The sequence below is a fragment of the Aulonocara sp. 'chitande type north' Nkhata Bay genome, linkage group LG5, assembly GCF_057382095.1.
Source record: "Aulonocara sp. 'chitande type north' Nkhata Bay isolate Kocher_YH1m ecotype deep benthic linkage group LG5, A_spYH_male_GT1.1, whole genome shotgun sequence".
NCBI classification, from domain to species: domain Eukaryota; kingdom Metazoa; phylum Chordata; class Actinopteri; order Cichliformes; family Cichlidae; genus Aulonocara; species Aulonocara sp. 'chitande type north' Nkhata Bay.
Window position 1 is genome coordinate 20709112 of NC_141348.1, and position 19095 is coordinate 20728206.

Sequence of the window (19095 nt, forward strand, 5' to 3'; positions counted from 1 at the left end):
TACTAAGATGATGTTCAATAACTGACAACAATTTAACCAAACAAAAAGAAGTCAAATGTCCAAACTCCCTGCTACGTGCACTGCAGCAGCTGGACCATGCAACGACTCTGTTCATTCATTTAGCGGTAGGGGCGGGGACGCAGCGGGCTGGTAGTGTCATCGCTCGCACAGTGTGCTTCAGGCTTGTTGTTTCTCGGTTGCGTAACATGGGAATCCACGTGAATCGCCAGCAAGCCACCCAACAGACATGCCGCGGCAGACACGCCTACATCTGGTTTGCTATCCAATCCAATAATAAATGTAAAACCCACCTGCCCAATCATCGCTTAATGGGCGTGGTTATGCTATGCCGGGCTCACGTTGCACAAATGTGTCCACCGCTCTGGGATGGATGACGACGTAGCTACGTGACTGAGATATAACTGAAACAAAATACTTTCTGATGCGGTCCGGTGATCAATTAAGGAGACTCGTAACTTTTTAATCTTGAGCCAAGACACGCGTGGAGCGGGAAAGGTAAATATTCCACCAAAAGACGAAAAATTGGGGGCGTAATTGGTGAGTTAGCTTTCTCGATAAACTAGCTAACCACCTGACGCACGGCTTCAGCTAGAGACAACAGTGGATGTAAACATGTGAAATTGAATCATTGCCTTTTTTGTGTGCTGTGAAGTCGTTGCGAATGTGTATTATTGTGGTTTGGGCTTTTTGCTTCTCCAAGGAGTGAATGCTGACTTGACTGTAAGCAGTGTGTGTTGCTCATGTTAGCTGTATAACGTCTGCCGTAAGTCAGGGGGCTGGAGCTCACGGGTTGCGCTGTGTTGGCTGGCAAGTTGGTAACAAACTAAAGCTTTTGTTGCTCAGATTTGCATACGGTGCATTACTTAAAAAGCAACCTATTATACTTGCTAATACAGTAGCTAACAGGCTATCAGTTTATTGCGGTATTGCGACCTTCGTATCCAGTTACTGTAGGGGGCGCTGTTTTCACCAAGCAACCCGAACTCTCACGGCGGTTAAAAGGTCTTAACACTAAACTACATTAAGTTTTAGCTTTGTCGCTTTGTCCAGATGTGCTTACACAGCAGGCATGATGAGGCATGGGTGCATATGATTATTGAGATTGGCATGATTACATGAGTGGGAGTTAATTGCCCTCACTAAATGCTGTGTTTGTATTTTACTGTCTGAACCTTTCTGATACTTCCATAGACAGTGCAGGTTTTATACACACTGCGGATATTGCCCCTGATAAATACCCAGTATATTACAGCAACCCAGCTAAACCTGGCACACAAAAAACCCAAACAAACTGAAAATAAACTAATGGGAATTAATTGAAAAAGAACTAAATAAAAATAAAACAGAAATTTTAAAAATGTATATGAGAGGTCTTGATAGATAAAGCGCTATGTAATAACTCTGGGTAGGGGACTTCACTGAAACTAGAAGCTGCCCAGTGGCAAGTCAGGTGTGGTGCTATAGCTTCCACCGGAGTGGAGTTGCTGTCACTCCTTCAAAGCATTGTGAGGTGGCCTCTGGACTTACTTGGGTCACTGGGTTCATATGGTGAGGGGGAGTAAGTTGTAGGCTTCTGCTGAACGTTAACAATAAATTAAAAAAAAAAAGCCTGTAAAACAGGTAATAATGTTGACTTTCAGTTTTGCTTGTGCAATAGCTTATCTTAGCTTTTTAGGTGACTTCTGGAAGCAGTCTGTGATGGTGTTGAGCTGTGTTGCAGTGTGCATGCAGGTTCAAGTACAGAGCAACAGCCTAGGTCAAGTGTGTTGTTGTGCTGCATAAGTGAGAAAGGACCACAGCATCCTATGTATGCAACAACAATCACGCGTTGTGTTGTGCACGTCAGTACATGTATAATATCTCAATAGCATAATGTTTTATGCATTCTGAATTGAGCAAATCAGTTATGTAATCCTCCTATGAAGACCTGATGAATGATGCAGGGTACTTTCACTCCCTCCTGCTTTTGCTTCTCAGTTTCTGTCCCTCTGTCTTTATTCTCAGTGTCTGGTCACAGTGCCATATGGATGTGGTGGCAGCTGGAGTTTGTTTAATTATACCAATACCATAGAGAAAAAAAACTCGCCCAAGATGGCTGGAAGACAAGCGATTTCCTCTGATGACTCTGATGAAAATATTTTTTTAAAAAACCTGCGTTTGCAGGGATTGCAAAAAATGTAAATGCATAATTAGTAACAGCTATTATGTAACCCAGTATCACATTATTATATCTGGCAGAGCCTTACCTGGTCTTGGCAGTATTGATGGATGAGATGTGCATAAATCGCGGATGCTGGGAGAGAGTCAGAAAGCAGTGAGTCAGTTTTATGGCCAGACAGCTGAGTAGTATTAAATAACATGGCAGATTGTGTTTGTTCACATTTGCACAGAACATTTTTTACTTGTTTATGTTTGGCAATAACATGCTCGTACTTTCAAAAGAAGACAAGTGTTTGCTTCCAATTTTAAAGCCTTTGGCACATCACCCATGCCCCAAGTTTAAAGTGGACATGTGAATATATTTCTAGCTCTATATTTTTTATTCTAGGACTGTAGGCTTGTAGTAGCTTTCTAAAATTTGTAATTCACCATAATCCTCAGGCCCTCAGTTTATTCTCCTTGACTCATGCTGTTTTACCTCTCATTGGAGGAAACCCTCCCTTTAAAGCAACTTGCTTATGATTGGATGATCCTACAAGCAGAGGAATTGAATGTGAGGTGGATGGGGATTCCAACTGGGGATGATTCTCTGCATATGCTGTTAATATCTTTGGAAATACATTTTGCCACTTATTTGAGAAAAAGTTCACTGGCAAGATTCCCAACTTTCATGATTGCCAACCGTGATTTTTTTCCATGCTGAAGATTATCTGCTTCCAGGTCGCATTGGCCTTTAAGGTGTCATGCATGATCTGTCTGTAGGGGTATGAGCAGTTGCTTATTAGGTAGGTTGACTTAATGATGACCTACAGAAGTGTTAAAGTTTTTCCAAAAAGTCACACTTTAACAAGAAGTGCTGTTGAAAAATGTAAGAGAAAAGATCTGTTACTGCACAACACTTTATTAAAAAATATGTTTTCACTGGCTAAATCTGAAATGAAATACTAACACAAGGACGTGTTTGTGGGCGTAATGCAAGAACAGGATCCTCAGTGTCATTGGTGGTCAGAGACCAAGCCAGCTGAGATCTGCAACAATAACGCCTTAGTTTCGCTGTTTAAACATGAATGTTTTCAATTTGTAAGGTGTAAAATACAGTTTTAGAGTTGGCTCCTCATAAATGAGATTAAGTTTACTACAGTTTACTTAAACTAAGCTACAAACTGAAACTAGATGTGGAAAAAAAAACATGTACCAAAAAGAAAATAACAACAAGACTTTTTAAAATAAAAAACTAAGTGAACTTGGAATATATATATATATGGCGTTTATTTTAGTTTGGTAAAAATGCTATCACGTCTTGCCTGATGAGACATCGATGGATGTGTTTATTGAGAGTCTACACGACTGAGAGTAGACCAAAAATATTTATCACGATATACATTTGAAAATTTGCGATAACGATATAACTGACGATATAATTGACACTAGACAAAATGCTTTAAAACTCCTCAACTTTATTAGTGCAAAAAAAAAAAAACCATTAATGTATTTTCACTTAAACAAGCAGCTTTTTTAAGTGCATTAAGGTTATATAAAAAATTAACAGTGCAAATGCAAATTTCTTGCTGACAGTTTAACCAAAAGGCATTTCCAGTGGAAATTGGCTGACATATCCTGAGCATAACCATATCCACAAAACTTAAAAAGAGGTTATACACACACTCAGTACGGTAATATTATCTTGAAGCACAGTACGTATCACTCCGCGAGGCGCCTGCCTACGATAGCCGTAATGCTCCGACAATCCATCAAGCGGTGCGGGTTCGTAGCTTAGCAAAGTCGTACTGAAACATTTGACAGATATTCGAGCACCATGTACCACATAAAATCAATTAGAGGTCAGTAAACACAACCAGAATTCATACATAAGGCACACGGGATTATAAGGGGCACTGTCGATTTTCAGAAAAATCAAAGGATTGATTTTAAGTGTGCCGTGTTTTCCAAAAAACACGGTAATAACGATGGCCCGCTAGCATGCGCTACCAAAAATAGTGCTTTGTTGTGTATCTGACGGATGAAAGTAGGGCTGCTCAATTAATCGAATTTAAATCACGATTACGATCTGGGCTTTCAACGATCATTAAAAATGACTGAGCCGATTATTAGCCCCTCCCTCGTTTATCCGCGACACCTTAAAGGCCGGTCCGTGAAAATATTGTCGGGCATAAACCGGTCCGTGGCGCAAAAAAGGTTGGAGACCGCTGATTAAGAGGACCCGAGGGAAGCCCGGAAAGCTAAGCAGAAGTTATTTGGAGAGTGACTGCCGTTGGTTGAAAAGAGAGTTTAAAAAAAAAAAACTTCAGTGGTGTTGCACACCATTTTATATTATTATTTTAAAGTCATTGTTAACCCTTTAAAGCCGGTCAGAGCAGCACGCTCCGTTTTGCGTAACTATTTTTAAATCCCTGTAGAACCTGAACCGTGTAAGCTAGCGCAATAATTTGTTTTGCATATGAAACCGGAGGAGTTGTACTTACATCTGATGCCATCAGCTTGTCCTCGGTCACGGTTTCGTTCCACATATAGCTTTGCAAAAATTGCATAAAAAGCGCTTGGAGGAACAAAAACATAATATTCCAGAAACACGCTTTGCCGTTCCTATCAGCTGTTCGTAACACTTCCCACAGTAAAATGATGCACCTGCTGTTTTCTTTGCAAATTTGCATCATAGGATTGTTTTTTGTTTTTCCTGCAGTATATAAAAATTGCTGTATCTCCAAAATAAAACTATGAAGACACTCAAAATAAATTTCCTGTGGTGGGAAACTATTTTTTGCAACTTTATTGTATTTAAAGTTTTGAGGGATAAACCTCTTAAATTTCTCCAAGTAGAAATATATGTAAACAAAACAAAAGCGATTTTCAATTTTTTTTGTAGTTTATTGCACTTTTTTGCAATTTATGTAATTACTATGCACTTAATGCATACATATTATTAAAATATGGGCTATAACAGTTGTATTGATGTATAGCAACTTGAAATGCTCCCACAAATGGCACTACAGCATGTAAAAAAAATAATATAAGCTCTGGTGGACTTGGTTCTATAGTAGGTCTTAAAGGGTTAAATAAATATCGTCAAATAATCGTGATCTCAATTTCAGTGAAAATAATCGTGATTATCATTTTTGCCATAATCGAGCAGCCCTAGATGAAAGCCAAACCAGTTCCACACCATTGAAGTTCCAGCATTTTTACAAACCAATTCTGGTTCATCTGTTTCAGTTAACGATCCACTTTCGCTCTTCTCATTCTGCGTCACCGCCATGTGCATATGTAAACGAAGGCACTGCGCATGCGCGTTTTACCCATATTCTATCACGATATTTCATTTTCTTATCGTTGCTCAACATTACACCGGTATTACCGTGAACGGTATGATATAGCCCAGTCCTAACTGAGAGACAGCTGCTTTCATAGAGTTCAGTGTTTCTGTTGTACTACCTGTTAGGGCTGTTCGATATAACGATATATATCGGATGACAATATAAAAGCGTCTATCATTTCATTTTACGCTATTGTTTGTTTCGTGGTGTCGCAAAATAAACTGTTTACGGCAATATTTTTTCATCGTTTTGATGGTCACTGTAGTGGGTATATTAATTTTGTAAAGTTCTCTCTTTCTCTTATATTTTATATAACCACACTACGGACGGACAAGAGCCTGTTTTTATGCGTTGTGGTTAGCAACAATGACGGTAACAGCATCGCGTGTCCGCTTGTTTATGTTCCACATAAACCTTTCACAATAAAGCTCAAGATCCTGTTGAGACTTTTCAAAATAAACTGAATCACGTGAAAGAGCAGATTATTTACTGATGAGAAGTAAAAAAGAGTATAGTTTCATGCATCGCTTAAAACACTCGACTCCAGCTACATGATGCGCAGCTGGAAACACTTCCCGCAAGATGAGCCGCCCGAGATTCACAGAATTTACAGAAAATGTTACATTTTTGTGATTTATATATCGTTATCGGGACGATAGAATTCTTATATCGGGATATGAGATTTTGGTCATATCGCAGAGCCCTACTACCTGTACTGATTTTCCTAAATCTTGCCTCTGGCATAACATAAAACTTGATTAGTCCCACACGTGGGAAATTTGTTCCATATACCTTCTATGCAATAATAACTAAACTCAGGCTTTTTGTTTATTTTCTTCTGTTTGCAGTGGAAAAAACAGACCACTTCATCCAACATTCAGCACTGACTGAATGAAAGTCAGTTCATTGTTACCACATGGAACCCATTCCCTTTGGTTGAACATATGAAGACCCTTACCGACTATTGTAACTGGAAAGAAAAATAATTGATGTGTGACCAAAGTGTGGTGATGCCAGGAGGTGACAGCGGACTACATGGCGAGGAGCCTGCATTGCTGTCAGCCACAGCGAACGGTGGAGAGGTGGAGCAGGAGTTGTCCGGGAAGCAGAACGGCAGGGAAACGTCCAAGCACCTCGGGGGTGAAGAAAGTGGAGTTTCAGGTGGAGAGGTGGGACAGGAAGATGAAGAAATGGCGAGTGGTTCACACGACCTGTGTTCATCAACCAATCACAGCCCTGGAAGTGCTTCGGGATCCACCTCAGTTTCAGCTAAGAGGTATTTAACTCCATGTGCTCTCACCATTTAGCCTTTTTTGGGGACTTTCTATGGTGCCTTTCTGACCCTAATTTCTGCAAAGATCCACAACACCACGTGAGAGCTTTTTATCTATTACTATTGCTACACTGTTAGCATGTGGCTCTGACAAATGGAGTACAACACACTGTGACAACAGCCAGGGTTTTAACTTTCTTGCAGCATTGCAAGAATTTTGGCATAGAAGAAAACAAGCCAGAGTTTCCCAAAATAAACTGGGAAGATGCTTTTTACCAGCTGATCCTGAAATTCTGCGTCTGTGCTATGATCTATTCATGGTATAATGGTGACAAAAATGCTAACTATGTCAGACAGAGTGAATCTTAACTACTTAAGTAACTGTGAGAAATACTTATCTTTTTATGCTGTTTCTGTGCATATGTAGCAGCGAGCATGCAGAGGCTGGCAAAGGGCAGGACCACAGAGAGGTGATGAATGCAGTGGCTGAGATGAAAAAGAGGCTTCCATCAGACAAACGCAGCCGCAGCAAAGCCAGCACTGTGGAGGCCTTACATTACGCGCTCAACTGTGTCAAACAAGTGCAAGGTAACCTGACTAAATACAGAAGAGTCCATGTAGAATCTTAAGAAAACACTATTTATTTTTCTCCAAATACTGATACTGTTTTTGTGCCTTGGTTTGTCACCTGTAGCTAATAGTGAATACTATAAACTGCTCATGCAAAATGGGCAGGACGAGCGGAGAAATGCCACTGTTTGCACCCTGGAAGAGCTGGAGAGAGTCACCTCAGAACACACCCTTAAAAATACGGTATGCACATCAAACTTAGATGCACAGGTCACAGGTTCTGATGTTATTGTCCCTTTTTTAATGCATCACTGAAGATGTCATAGGACCCACTAAGCATTTGTTTAGAGCTGTTCTGAAATCCTGTTTTGAGGCAGTCTTAAAGATGCAAATACACATGCATATGTACATTTATTTTGCCTCACTCCTGAGCGGGTGTGTGAGTGTATGTGTGTTTATTGCTTTTGTGTGTGTCTGTGACTTTGCTTGCTTGTGCATGTTCTTCTGGGTGCGTACATCTCTTTACCTGTTTGTAGGATTCCTTCGTGGTGGTTTTCTCCCTGGCCAGCGGCCGCGTCCTCTACGCGTCTGAGCAGGCTCCCAGCATCCTGTGCTGCAAGAGGAAGTTTCTGGAGTCCGCCAAATTTGTGGAGCTGCTCTTCCACCAAGATGTCAACGTCTTCTATTCACACACTGCGCAACCCCATTTGCCACCTTGGAGCAACTCGCACACAGGTGCTGTATTTTATTTATTTATTTAGATTAAATAAATAAAATACGGCACAGGGACGGGACAGTTTTGTTTTTTAAGTTAGTTTGCACATGCTAGTGTCTCAGTGGGTATCTAACAGAAATAATGAAAGAGAATATGGCTAACTGACTTCTCTCGCTTCTTTTTCTCTGTAGCCGGCGTTTTGTTTGATTGTGCCCAGGTCAAGTCCTTCTTCTGCCGAATCAGGTCAGTACTTTTTTTTTTTCTACATATCCCTTAATTCCTTAAACAATAATTTTTTTTTTTTAAATGCACATTTAATAAAATATATGAGCTAAATTCCATTAAACCCTACATCTGATGTTGCCCTTGTGTATCCAGACTATAAACTGCAGTAATTTCAGGGTTTTTAAATTATGATTGTTGTTTTTTTATTATTAGAATTGTGTAACGTCTACAAGCTTGTGCAACTGTTACAAAATTTCCTGCAGGGTGTAATGAAGTTTCGTTCTGATTGTCAACTCTTCCTCTATAAGGAATTCCATCAATACATGCTTTTTAATGAATGTGTCTGTAGAAACTGTGCTCGGTCCATGGTGTAGTGGTTAACACATTCATTTTATGTGCAAAAGATTCCCAGTCTGAGACCAGGAGGAGACACACGCCTGGATAAATATGAGGGTTGTGTTAGGAGGGGCTTCTGGTGTAAAATGTGTGCCAAATCAAACATGATTATCCATCAGCTCTTGTGACTGAAAGTACCTCCATAGCCATAGAAAATATTCATTTCACACATTCTTACAAGAATTAAATTAGCTGTCATCAACTTGTACCAATAGATATCACTGAAATTTGAAGTAATTGTTTTCATTTTTCATTAGATCTTTATTTTAGGGTTTGAAACTGGTGCAGGTAACGTTTCCTGTTTTCATCTTTGATCACAATAAATTCGGATATGATTTTTGTGTCTTGTGTGTTTTAGGGGTGGGAAGGATCGTGAGGGTGAGATGCGTTACAACCCATTTCGGATAACACCCTACCAGCTGAAGGTGCAGGGATCTGGGGGCAGTGGGGAGGAGGAGGAGCCGTGCTGCCTGGCACTGGCTGAACGCATCATCTCTGGATATGAAGGTATGATACCGTGTTTGTCTTTTAACATGCAGCTTTGATGCTCTGATAGGTCAATGCAATTTTATCTATAATAACCCCAAACACTTTCTGAGAAACTCTTCTGGTATTTCTGATGAACTTATAACCACTGTTTATTCATGTTTTGCACTGGTGTTTATATGATTTGTGTATGCAGCACCTCGGATTCCCATGGACAAGCGCATCTTTACCACAACACACTCCCCTGGTTGTGTGTTTCTGGAAGTTGATGACAGGTCAATACACACAAATTTCCAGTCCCAAGCTTTGAAAATTAATGGCAGTGTATGAAAAGAGCTGATTTTTATGCTGACTGTTCACAGGGCCGTGCCTTTGCTTGGATACCTTCCTCAGGATCTGATAGGCACGTCGTTGCTGACTTGCATTCACCCAGAGGACCGCCCCCTCATGCTAGCCATGCACCGGAAAGGTGAGTTTGTGGGGAGGATGAGTGCAAAAGTTTAGTCTGCTGATAAGAAAACTCTGCATTTCAATGAGCTGACTCAAATTGTATATTTAAATAGATAGATATTCTCTTTTTCATTATACTGTACAAAATGCCAGACAAATAATAAAATAGCTAGTAGTAGTAGTAAATTAATCAACCAAAGCAAGGTGTTTATCCTAAGCATTTACACACGCTTTGAAATTATAAGATTTTACCTTTCATCACACAATAAAAATTAATTAATTAATTAGACAAAGATCAACCTGAGGTGATCAACAGCAAGTTAAATAATACACTATGTCATAATTAACAAAAATTAGGGAAAAATGCAAAAGCAGTGTTTGAAAAACTAAGTGCTCTTACTTCTTCCATAGTACTGTAGTTGAGAGAATAAGTAGAAACCAGGGTGCTGCTCTTGACGCAAATGTGAGCACCTCTATGAAAGCAGACATTTGGGCAGTTTGGTGGTCTGGAGTGTTAACATATCTGTTAACATGATGCAGAGGAGAAATGACATCAGCAGTGATCTTAAAGAAGGATTATTAGCCTTTTTCCAAGCAATTGGAATTCCATCATTCTGCAGTGTGAAATACTATTCACATTCAAGTGGAAAACATTCCAAACATTTGCCAGTCTTTCCAGGAGTGAACTTCCCAGACTCCACAGGCCTCAGTTAGCATTTTAAATGTTAAAGTTCATGACAGGACAATTAGAAAAAGACTGAACACGTATGGCTTGTTTAGTTGGGTTGCCAGGAGAATGCTTCTTCCCTCTAAAAAGAACAACGTAGCACAGTTTAGGTTTGAAGAATAGAACAAACCACAGGACTCCGTGGGACAAATGAGACCAAAAATTGAGGTGTTTGGCCATAATGCACAACGCCATGTTTGGATGGCATCAACAGAGCATATCAGCACAAACGCCTCATACAAACTGTAAAGCACGGTAATGGGGCCGGGTGGGGGTGATCACTTAAGCTTGTGTTGCAGCCACAGGACCTGGACACTTCGGTATGCAGAGGAGTTAATGGACTGCAATGTATTCTACAGTCATTTGTGAGGGCACGTGTAAGCAGAATAACTACAACAGCCTGTCTGAAAAAGAAAAGAATCAGTGTGTTGCAATTGTCCAGACCTCAACCTGACTGAAATGCTTTCCCTTGGTTAAGAGTTATACATAAACAAATACCACAAACCTCAATGAAGTGAAGCAACACTGGAAAGAGGAGTGGGTCAGAATTCCTCCACAATGATTTGAGAGACCGATAAAGTTTCTGACATCATACAGAAAATTATTACTTCAAGTTATTGCTGCTAAAGGTGGCTCTAAAAGCTATTGAATCATGGGATATATTTAGTTTTTAACACACCGCTTCAGCGTTTTGGCTTATTTTAGTACTAAATAAATAGTGAAACAGTTTAAATATCATAATATTTTTATTATTATGTCCTAATACAAATCTTTAGAATTGACAGTAATTTCTTTTTACCGTGACTGTATTTTTGTCATACATTTTATTTATTTATTTATTTATTTATTTATTTATTTATTTATTTATTTATTTATTTATTCTTCATGCCTTGCTTAGTCTTGAAGCATGCGGGGCAGCCTCCATTTGAACATTCTCCCGTGCGTCTGCACTGTCAGAATGGAGACTACATCACCTTGGATACCAGCTGGTCCAGCTTCATCAACCCATGGAGCCGGAAGGTGGCCTTCATCATCGGGCGCCACAAAGTCAGGACGTAAGTTCCATAAGCATAAAATCTAAACCCCAAGACGACAAAAATGTGTGCTGAGGTGTAGAGTTTGGTGTCTGTTGTGTAATCCCCCTGGGTTTCTGTGAAAATGGTGTGCGATTACATGAATGACGCAGTAACAAAGATAACATCACTCTGTTTACTGCCTTTGCCTACAGGAGTCCTCTGAATGAGGATGTGTTTGCTGCTAAAGCAAAGGAGTTTGTTCCAGTAACTCACGAGGAAATAAAAGATCTTCAGGCAAAGATCTATAAGCTTTTCCTACAGGTGAATATGTCGTTGCTGAATAAATGAATTCCAGAAAGCACTCACTTTAAATCCTTTGTTGCTGTAATGCAACAAAGGTGCTGGTATCATGCTGGTATCAGCGTAATAACATATAAAAGCTGATCATGTTTCAGTCCTGTCAGAAAAAGGGGAAAAAAAAAAAAATGATTCATACTAAATGGGTTGGAGTTGTAGTATGTGTGGTTTTTGCTTTTTGGTTGCTGTACACAGGCTGAAAAAAGAAGCATTAATATCTGTTAAACAGCAGCATTAATCTGTTCTTCCTTGTGTCTCTTCTTTACAGCCCGTTCACAACAATGGCTCCAGTGGTTACGGTAGTTTAGGCAGCAACGGCTCTCACGAGCACTACATCAGCATTGCATCTTCAAGTGACAGCAATGGCAACGTATGGGAGGACTCACACCGGGAACCGGTAAGACATCACAGTGAGGTCATCATCCAGGAATTCACATGTCACCCAGTTGCCTAACTATCTATTGCCATGGTTACTCATGCACTTTTTTGGGGGGTGCTGTGTTCGTCTGTTTGTGTGTTCCAGATGACTTTACAGCAGATCTGTGCTGATGTAAACAGAGTGAAGAGTTGGGGCCAGCAGGCTTATCTGGATTCCAACCACAAAATTGCTTTCCTTGGAAAACGTGTGACAGGTATCGCAGTTTCACATCCACTGAGTACAAAACAGTTAAAATGTGTTTTTTAAAATTGGCAGATATTTTAAATGTTGGCTGTTTATTTTGCCAGCTCCTCTACCCTCTTCAGCCTCCAATGCTGAGGTCAGAGAGCACAAAGTGAGCAGGAAGCAAACACACATTCCCTCCTATCAGCAAATCAACTGTGTGGATAACATCATCAGGTATGTGGCGATAAACATGACTTTTTTTTTCTGCAGCACTCAGTCCTTGTCATAATATTGACTCCTGCTTTCCCTGTTGGTTTGCGCACATTTCTTGTGTGTAACCAGATATTTAGAGAGCTGTACAGGTCCAGCCCTCAAGCGGAAGAGTGAATCTCATTCCTTGGTAACCTCTTCTTCCTCATCCTCTACCTCAGAAGATGACAAGCCTGCAGGAGCCACTGACACAGCTCAGGAGATTTCAAATGGTATAAACCCACACACAGCACATGGCTTAGCATTCTGTTACTTTTAGGGTGAAAGGCTGCAATGTTTCTGTCATATAAACTCGTTTTGCTCCTGGCATTTGTTTTTTCTCACTTTTCAGCAGTCGTGGTGGAGACTGAGGTGTCAGTGAGCCCTCCAACTCCAGCTGTAGTCGGGGCACCTCTTACAGACATCACCATGTCTACTAAAGCCATGAGTGTTGTCTCGGTCACCAGCCAGTGTTCATACAGCAGTACCATAGTGCACGTGCCACAGCCTGAGTCAGGTATATAAACATAGTCTTATATCATGAGTGAGACCTGCTCAGATGCTTCTTTTTTTTTTCTCTCTTAATGGTAAAATTTCAAAATTCTCTCAGGAGTTTTGCACACAGAGAAACATTTAGTGCTTTCTTTTGACACTGCCCCCCCCCCCCCCCACCCCCCCACCCCACCTATGTTTTTCTGTTAGAAGCCACAGCACTGGAGGATGCCCCGATGGGCAGTGAGCCTGCTGATCCTGCCCCAACCCCTGTCCGTCCAGCTCCAAGCCCTGCCGCAGAGGAAAGAAGGTTTGTTGGTCTCACCAAGGAGGTGCTGTCAGCTCACACCCAGAAGGAGGAGCAAGAATATGTAGATCGATTCCGCCATCGCATCCTTCAGAGCCCTTACAGCTCATATCTGCAGCTGGACAACAGCTCTTTTGCTCACTCCCACCACCCAGGTTTGTTGAATATTTCTTTAGCAACGCAGCTGATGTTTTGAAATCTGACAAAGTGTTGGTGCAAATGTGTCTGTGAAGGTTCTCAGTCATCCAGGTCATCGTAGTCAAAGGAGCTTGCAAAGAAAAGCGTCTGGACTTCTTTAAGTTACTTGAAGACGTTTCACCTCTCATCCGAGAAGCTTCTTCAGTTCTAAGGTCAAATGGTGGACTAGTAACTTAAAGAAGTCCAGACGCTTTTCTTTGCAAGCTCCTTTGACTGTTGGTGCAAATTTTTGTGCAACTTTAATTAGATTCTATGATCTCTATACATTCACTGCAGGAGACTACCTGCGTCCACTGAGTGCCGGAGGTTGGAATCGTTCTCGAAAAGGGAAGCCAAGACACAAGCGTCCCAAACCCCAGGGTTCGTCAGACAGCTATGCCTCCCCTCCTGAACTCGCTCGCCGTGTCCCTGACTCCTCATGGCCCTCCTCAGAGTCCTCCCAGCCCCAGGTGGGAGCACCCTACAGCCAAACATCTCCAGTCCAGGTGCCATTCTTTCCTGTAATGGGGAAGCCCGGCCCGGAGCAATCACCCAGGACACAACAGCTGCCTGGAGCAGCTCCTACGGGGCTCCATCCTCCTGACCAGCTCAGCTACAACTTCAACATAATGCAACCTACTCAGAGCCTGCCAGGCATGCAGCAAATCCAAATGGAGACCATTCAGAATGTTCAGAATACCCAAAACTTTCACAACCTGCAACCCATAGCTCCAACACAGACCTTCAACCCTTCTTTCATGGCTCCAGTCATGGCTGTCATCCTGCCCAACTACCCCACTTTTACCCCAGGTTACCCATCCATTTATCCACAGTCAGCTCAGTTTATACTTCCCCAAATACCCATCACTATGACAGGGTATGCCCCTGTCAGTGCACCTTTCCCTCAGCCTCAGTTCCAGGCCCAGCCTGGTCCCCATTCTCAAACATCCCCAGGCCTTTTACTTTGCTCACCCAGAGCAAGTTCATCTGTCGGCGAAGAAGAGGAAGCGGCTGGGCCTACAGCTTTGTTCTCTAGTTCTCGCTCAAGTTCTCCACTGCAGCTCAATCTGCTGCAGGAAGAACTGCCCAAACCGAGTGAAGGGCAGAGCAGCACTGGGCACAACCACGCCGAGAGCCTCCATGAACAACATGCCAATGAGGTGAGTCAATCTACCACCTTTTATAACAGGTATGGGTTGAGTATAGGTCTGATAGTTTTCTCACTCTAAATTGCCGACTGATTTCTGACCATCTTTTTTATGATTAGCGTGATGTCGCAGGAGAGTCTGGCAACCATGATGCCCAGTCAACATCCAGCGAGCTCCTTGACTTACTGCTTCAGGAGGACGCCAGGTCAGGGACTGGCTCCAATGCCTCAGGGTCTGGATCAGGGGAGTCTGGAGGCTCACTGGGGTCTGGATCTGGCTCCAATGGAACCTCTACTTCACACACTGGTAAGAAAGGCAATATGCATGCATGCAATTCATGCAAAAACTGCCTTTTTTGCACCATATTTGTAAAGCATAAGTCTAGTTGTTATAGTTTTGACTTTCAGTTTCCAATGTCCGTGTACACCAAGCTTCTAAATGTTGCTGCATGATGCAAACAAGTAAAAGAATGCCATGCAAATGCAAAACAGAGGAACAGCATTTTCAGTTAAGAGTAGGATGGAAGGATGTGAATGAATTTTTCCCTGGGTTACAGGCAGCAGCAACAGCAGTAAATACTTTGCCAGCAACGATTCATCGGACACGTCACGCAAAGCTCGTAAGAGTCTGGAGACCCTGGCAGAGCACAAACACACCTTCGAGAATCAGTCGGAAAACTCCCTGTGGAGCATGATCCAGCACACGCCCGAGCGTGTCATGATGACATACCAGATCCACACCAGGTACACCAATACACTTAATTAATAATGGATAAAAGGGAAACGCATTCTTGAGAAAAGCTATTTTGGCATTACAGATTTGTGTGTGGAATTACTTTTGTGTCTTTCTTGTCATTTTCAGAGCGAACTCTGAACACCGCGCTCAGTTTTTTTGTTTTTGTTTTTGTTTTTTAAATGCAAGATGACTTTCTGATGAAAATGTAAATCCAGTTAAAGATTAACAGAAACGTGTATTTGTTTAACCCATCACCCATCTCGTTTATAAACTGTAGATATTTCCAAGCTGTCCCTCCAATCGAGTCTGGCCAACAGAGAGAGAGTACATCTTTCAGCGTGGGTCCCGCCTACTTTTCAAACAAGTTTCTAAGCTTTAGGATTCACAAATCACATTTTAGAGCCACATTTGAAGTCAGTGTAATCCATTTGCGATCGAGCTCTCAAGTTTGATTTACAATTGCAAATGCGTTCTGTTTTATAGTAACAGAGGCACAAAAGTAACTAATGCAAGCATGAACAGAAATAATGTCAGCCTGTTCAGTGTATATCAGCATTGCTTCCCCCCCGTGACACTTTCACAGTGGCCTTTGAAACCTGGTGCTTTGTACTAAAAATCATTTATCTTCAATATAAAGTGAGGATTATACTCACTAGTTGACTGAGTAAGCGCAGTAAGGTTAAAGGTGAGGCTTTTATGAGGCTCATAAAGTCAAAACATGTGCAAGTGTTGTTTCTTTTGTTCTTTTTAGCAGTCCTTTTCATGATTCTCAAACACTGTCATCTTATCTAAATGTCTCACCTTGTTTAATGTGGCATGGTATTTAGTCTTTTTGTCTGATGGCTTCGCTTATTCAAAGCCAAATGGTACAGCAAAAGGGCTACCTGCTGATTTGATTATGTAATGATGTCAGTGCGCCCCAGGGTGGCTGTGGCTACAATGTAGCTTGCCATCACCAGTGTGTGAATGTGTGTGTGAATGGGTGGATGACTGGATATGTAAAGCGCTTTGGGGTCCTTAGGGACTAGTAAAGCGCTATATAAATACAGGCCATTTACCATTTACCATAATCGGGGAGTACAATAAACACCAAAGCCGTCTTCACAGTACTGTGCTTATTTATATTTATACCAGTTAGATGGACTTCTTATGCCTTATACATGTTTTCTTTTTTATTTAACTTTTTTACAAAAGCACAAACAAGAAGACAAGCAATGGGTGAAAAGATATAAACCAAAAGCATACCACAGAGCAGCATGAATCAGCCTCAGAGACTATGAACCGCCTTTTCTACACTGAATCCCTTCAGTTTAGCAGGAAGTGGTATCTCTTTAATCCACCTTTAAAAGCAGAAAGATCATGTTGGTTTCCATTCTGATAAACTTAGGTCACTTCTTTGCATTCCCTCAAAGCCCATTTTGATTGGACAGGAGCGGCCAAGTTATGTCCAGGTTACATTTCAGGTGTGTCGACGTGCCATACTGTTTAGAAACCCAAACAAATATGCCCCTCACAGGTGTGAGAATCACCCCTGTGCAATACCACTTTTGTCACACATGGGGGAGACAGTTCATCTTCATGCCCTTTACCTTTTCTTCATCATCCTTTATCATCTCATGCTTTCTCTCCCCGCAGGGACCAGAACAAGGTTTTGGCGGAGGACAGGGAGAAGCTTCGAGTGCTTCAGCCCCTCCAGCCCTGGTTCAGCCAAGAGCAGAGAGTGGAGCTGGCTGAAGTCCATCCATGGATCAAACAGCATGCCATCCCACAGGAAATAGACACACAGGTATCGCCACGAATCACTCACTGTGAACATTTTTGTTTTCGTTTCCTGTGACCGTGTGTTTAATGCGTTGCTGTCTCTCTCAGGGTTGTGTGAGCTGCAGCTCAGGTGCAGGCATGTCCCACCCCACTCACCCAGCTGCACCTGACAGTTCCTCACTTCTGGAGAGCCCTCAGCACGACCCGATCGGACTCGTGGTTGACACTTGAGAACTCTGACCAGAAATCACCCGTCATCAGGTTTACAGTGTGCCAGCCCTGTCAGGAACCTCAACAACTCTCACCATGCATCTCTTTTGACCAGTCTGAAGGAGTGGATCCCTGTGCTTTAGTGTAAAATCTAATATGTTTAATAAAGGTCGCAGAGGCTGGACCAGGCCCTAAGGAACAGAGGAGGCGAGAGATGGGCATTTTCTTTCACTCTGCTTAATGTGGCTGTTCTTATTGGACCATGAATATTACATTTTTCCTTTTATGTGTTAATAGAGCCCCTAATGAGGGGGGTTTAGGCTGTATTTAAGACTGTTCAGATCTATGAACCATATATGGAAAGTGCCCTGGGATAAACATGAGCACTGTGTGTACACCTGGTCTGTAGAACAGGAGTGACTGGCTGGGAAGATGAAGACGGTGCTGGCCCAGAGTATCAGAACATACGTCAAACTCTTCTCCAGTAACACTGAGTCCAGGATGTACAGTATGTGTACTACATCAGCTCCTTCGGTGACATAATTAAGACATTGTGATTTTTTTTTTTTTTTTTTTTTAATTAATTCACCCCCCACCGAGGGACACTAAGATAAAAACACATTTGCTGCTTTTCTGTTTTAGGACACCTAGATTTGAATATGGTGTTGTTACTGGAATTTACACTCTTGTTCCGTAGGCTTGTTTCCTTCAAAGCGTTCTCATCCCAGGGTATCATATACTGTCGTTCTGGCAATGCGGACATAAACACAAGGTGTTCTTTGTGTAACTTGTACAGAGTAATAATATCTGCTTTAGAAGGCTGTGGTTTGTGTCCTATTTGAAAGCTTTGGAAACCAAAAGGTTCTTGGTGAAGTTTAGGTAAAGATTGTGCTTTTGGGTTCTCAGCGTTAGCCCTACATTGCCATCAAGCATGTACGATGTCCTGGGAATAAGAATGGGCCGTTTTCCGCATTTTGATCATTTCAAATTGAACTTGGTGCTAGAAGACACATCTAGCCCGTTACTCAAAACTTCCTGTAGCAAGTCCTTTCTCCACTGACCTATCCTGCCCGGTCATCGCCCTGTAATACCTGTAGCTTACCTCTTAATTGTAAACAAACACAGTGTGGCCCCAAATTTCCGCTCATCTTGTGTTTACTAAGTAAATGAATTTCCTTCTATACCCTGCAGCTGTCTGCCTGATTGGATGCATGTTTGTATGAAAGGGAGACCGGGAAGAACTAACTAGCCTCTTGTAGTTCTGTGAATGTTTCGTTTCTTCTTCCTGTACTGAATTTAAATCACAGGTGAGCTTGTGGATGTGTAAAAGTGTGCGTGCTGGCCGACTGCGAGCTGCTTCTTTCGATACACTTGTCCAACAGTGCAAGACAGAACGTGGTTTTCTACCGTTTTTAGATTGAAAGTATATAACAGTATCATGTATTTTATAGGAAATGTACACAAAATGAACTTCACAAAGTGTATAAAAAGCCATTTGTCTTGAATTCAGGGACTGTTTGTGACACAAAGGAATGAATAAATGAGATAAAACCTAAATTGCAGTTTGACATGAGTGTCAGTCAAATTTTTACGTAACATTAAACTCATGCTCCTGGATTTTATTTTATTTTATTTTTTGACTAAAGAAGACCTTCCTCCTAAATTTCATGTTTGAATTTTTAAA

At 41.6% G+C, this 19095-nt stretch overlaps 1 protein-coding gene across 4 annotated transcripts; it reads left to right on the forward strand.

The window, feature by feature from the left end:
* Positions 1-349: 349 nt before the first annotated feature.
* per3 (period circadian clock 3) lies at positions 350-18968 on the forward strand. 4 transcript variants are annotated; one of them, XM_086291962.1, is made up of 22 exons: positions 350-516; positions 6362-6789; positions 7208-7374; positions 7481-7599; positions 7893-8091; positions 8263-8314; positions 9051-9199; positions 9375-9453; positions 9541-9647; positions 11254-11410; positions 11584-11692; positions 11997-12125; positions 12252-12360; positions 12455-12566; positions 12675-12814; positions 12937-13098; positions 13284-13535; positions 13855-14717; positions 14825-15011; positions 15262-15448; positions 17076-17226; positions 17310-18968. In XM_086291962.1, exons 2-22 carry the CDS (start codon positions 6503-6505, stop codon positions 17430-17432), a joined length of 3840 nt encoding a protein of 1279 aa, XP_086148088.1. In that variant the 5' UTR covers positions 350-516; positions 6362-6502; the 3' UTR covers positions 17433-18968. The 4 variants fall into 4 exon arrangements, with proteins under 4 accessions (XP_086148088.1, XP_086148087.1, XP_086148089.1 ...); XM_086291961.1 differs by having other exon boundaries at positions 351-516; positions 12934-13098; XM_086291963.1 differs by having other exon boundaries at positions 351-516; positions 7214-7374; positions 12934-13098.
* Positions 18969-19095: the final 127 nt, after the last annotated feature.

What these genes read in the sequence shown, in the direction of transcription:
- per3 (XM_086291961.1), top strand. Translation starts at nt 6,503, where the DNA reads ATGTGTGACCAAAGTGTGGTGATGCCAGGAGGTGACAGCGGACTACAT. An exon ending in TCCTTCTTCTGCCGAATCAG is followed by an intron (nt 8,315 to 9,050) that starts GTCAGTACTTTT and finishes TGTGTGTTTTAG; the next exon opens with GGGTGGGAAGGATCGTGAGG. An exon ending in CATCATCTCTGGATATGAAG is followed by an intron (nt 9,200 to 9,374) that starts GTATGATACCGT and finishes TTGTGTATGCAG; the next exon opens with CACCTCGGATTCCCATGGAC.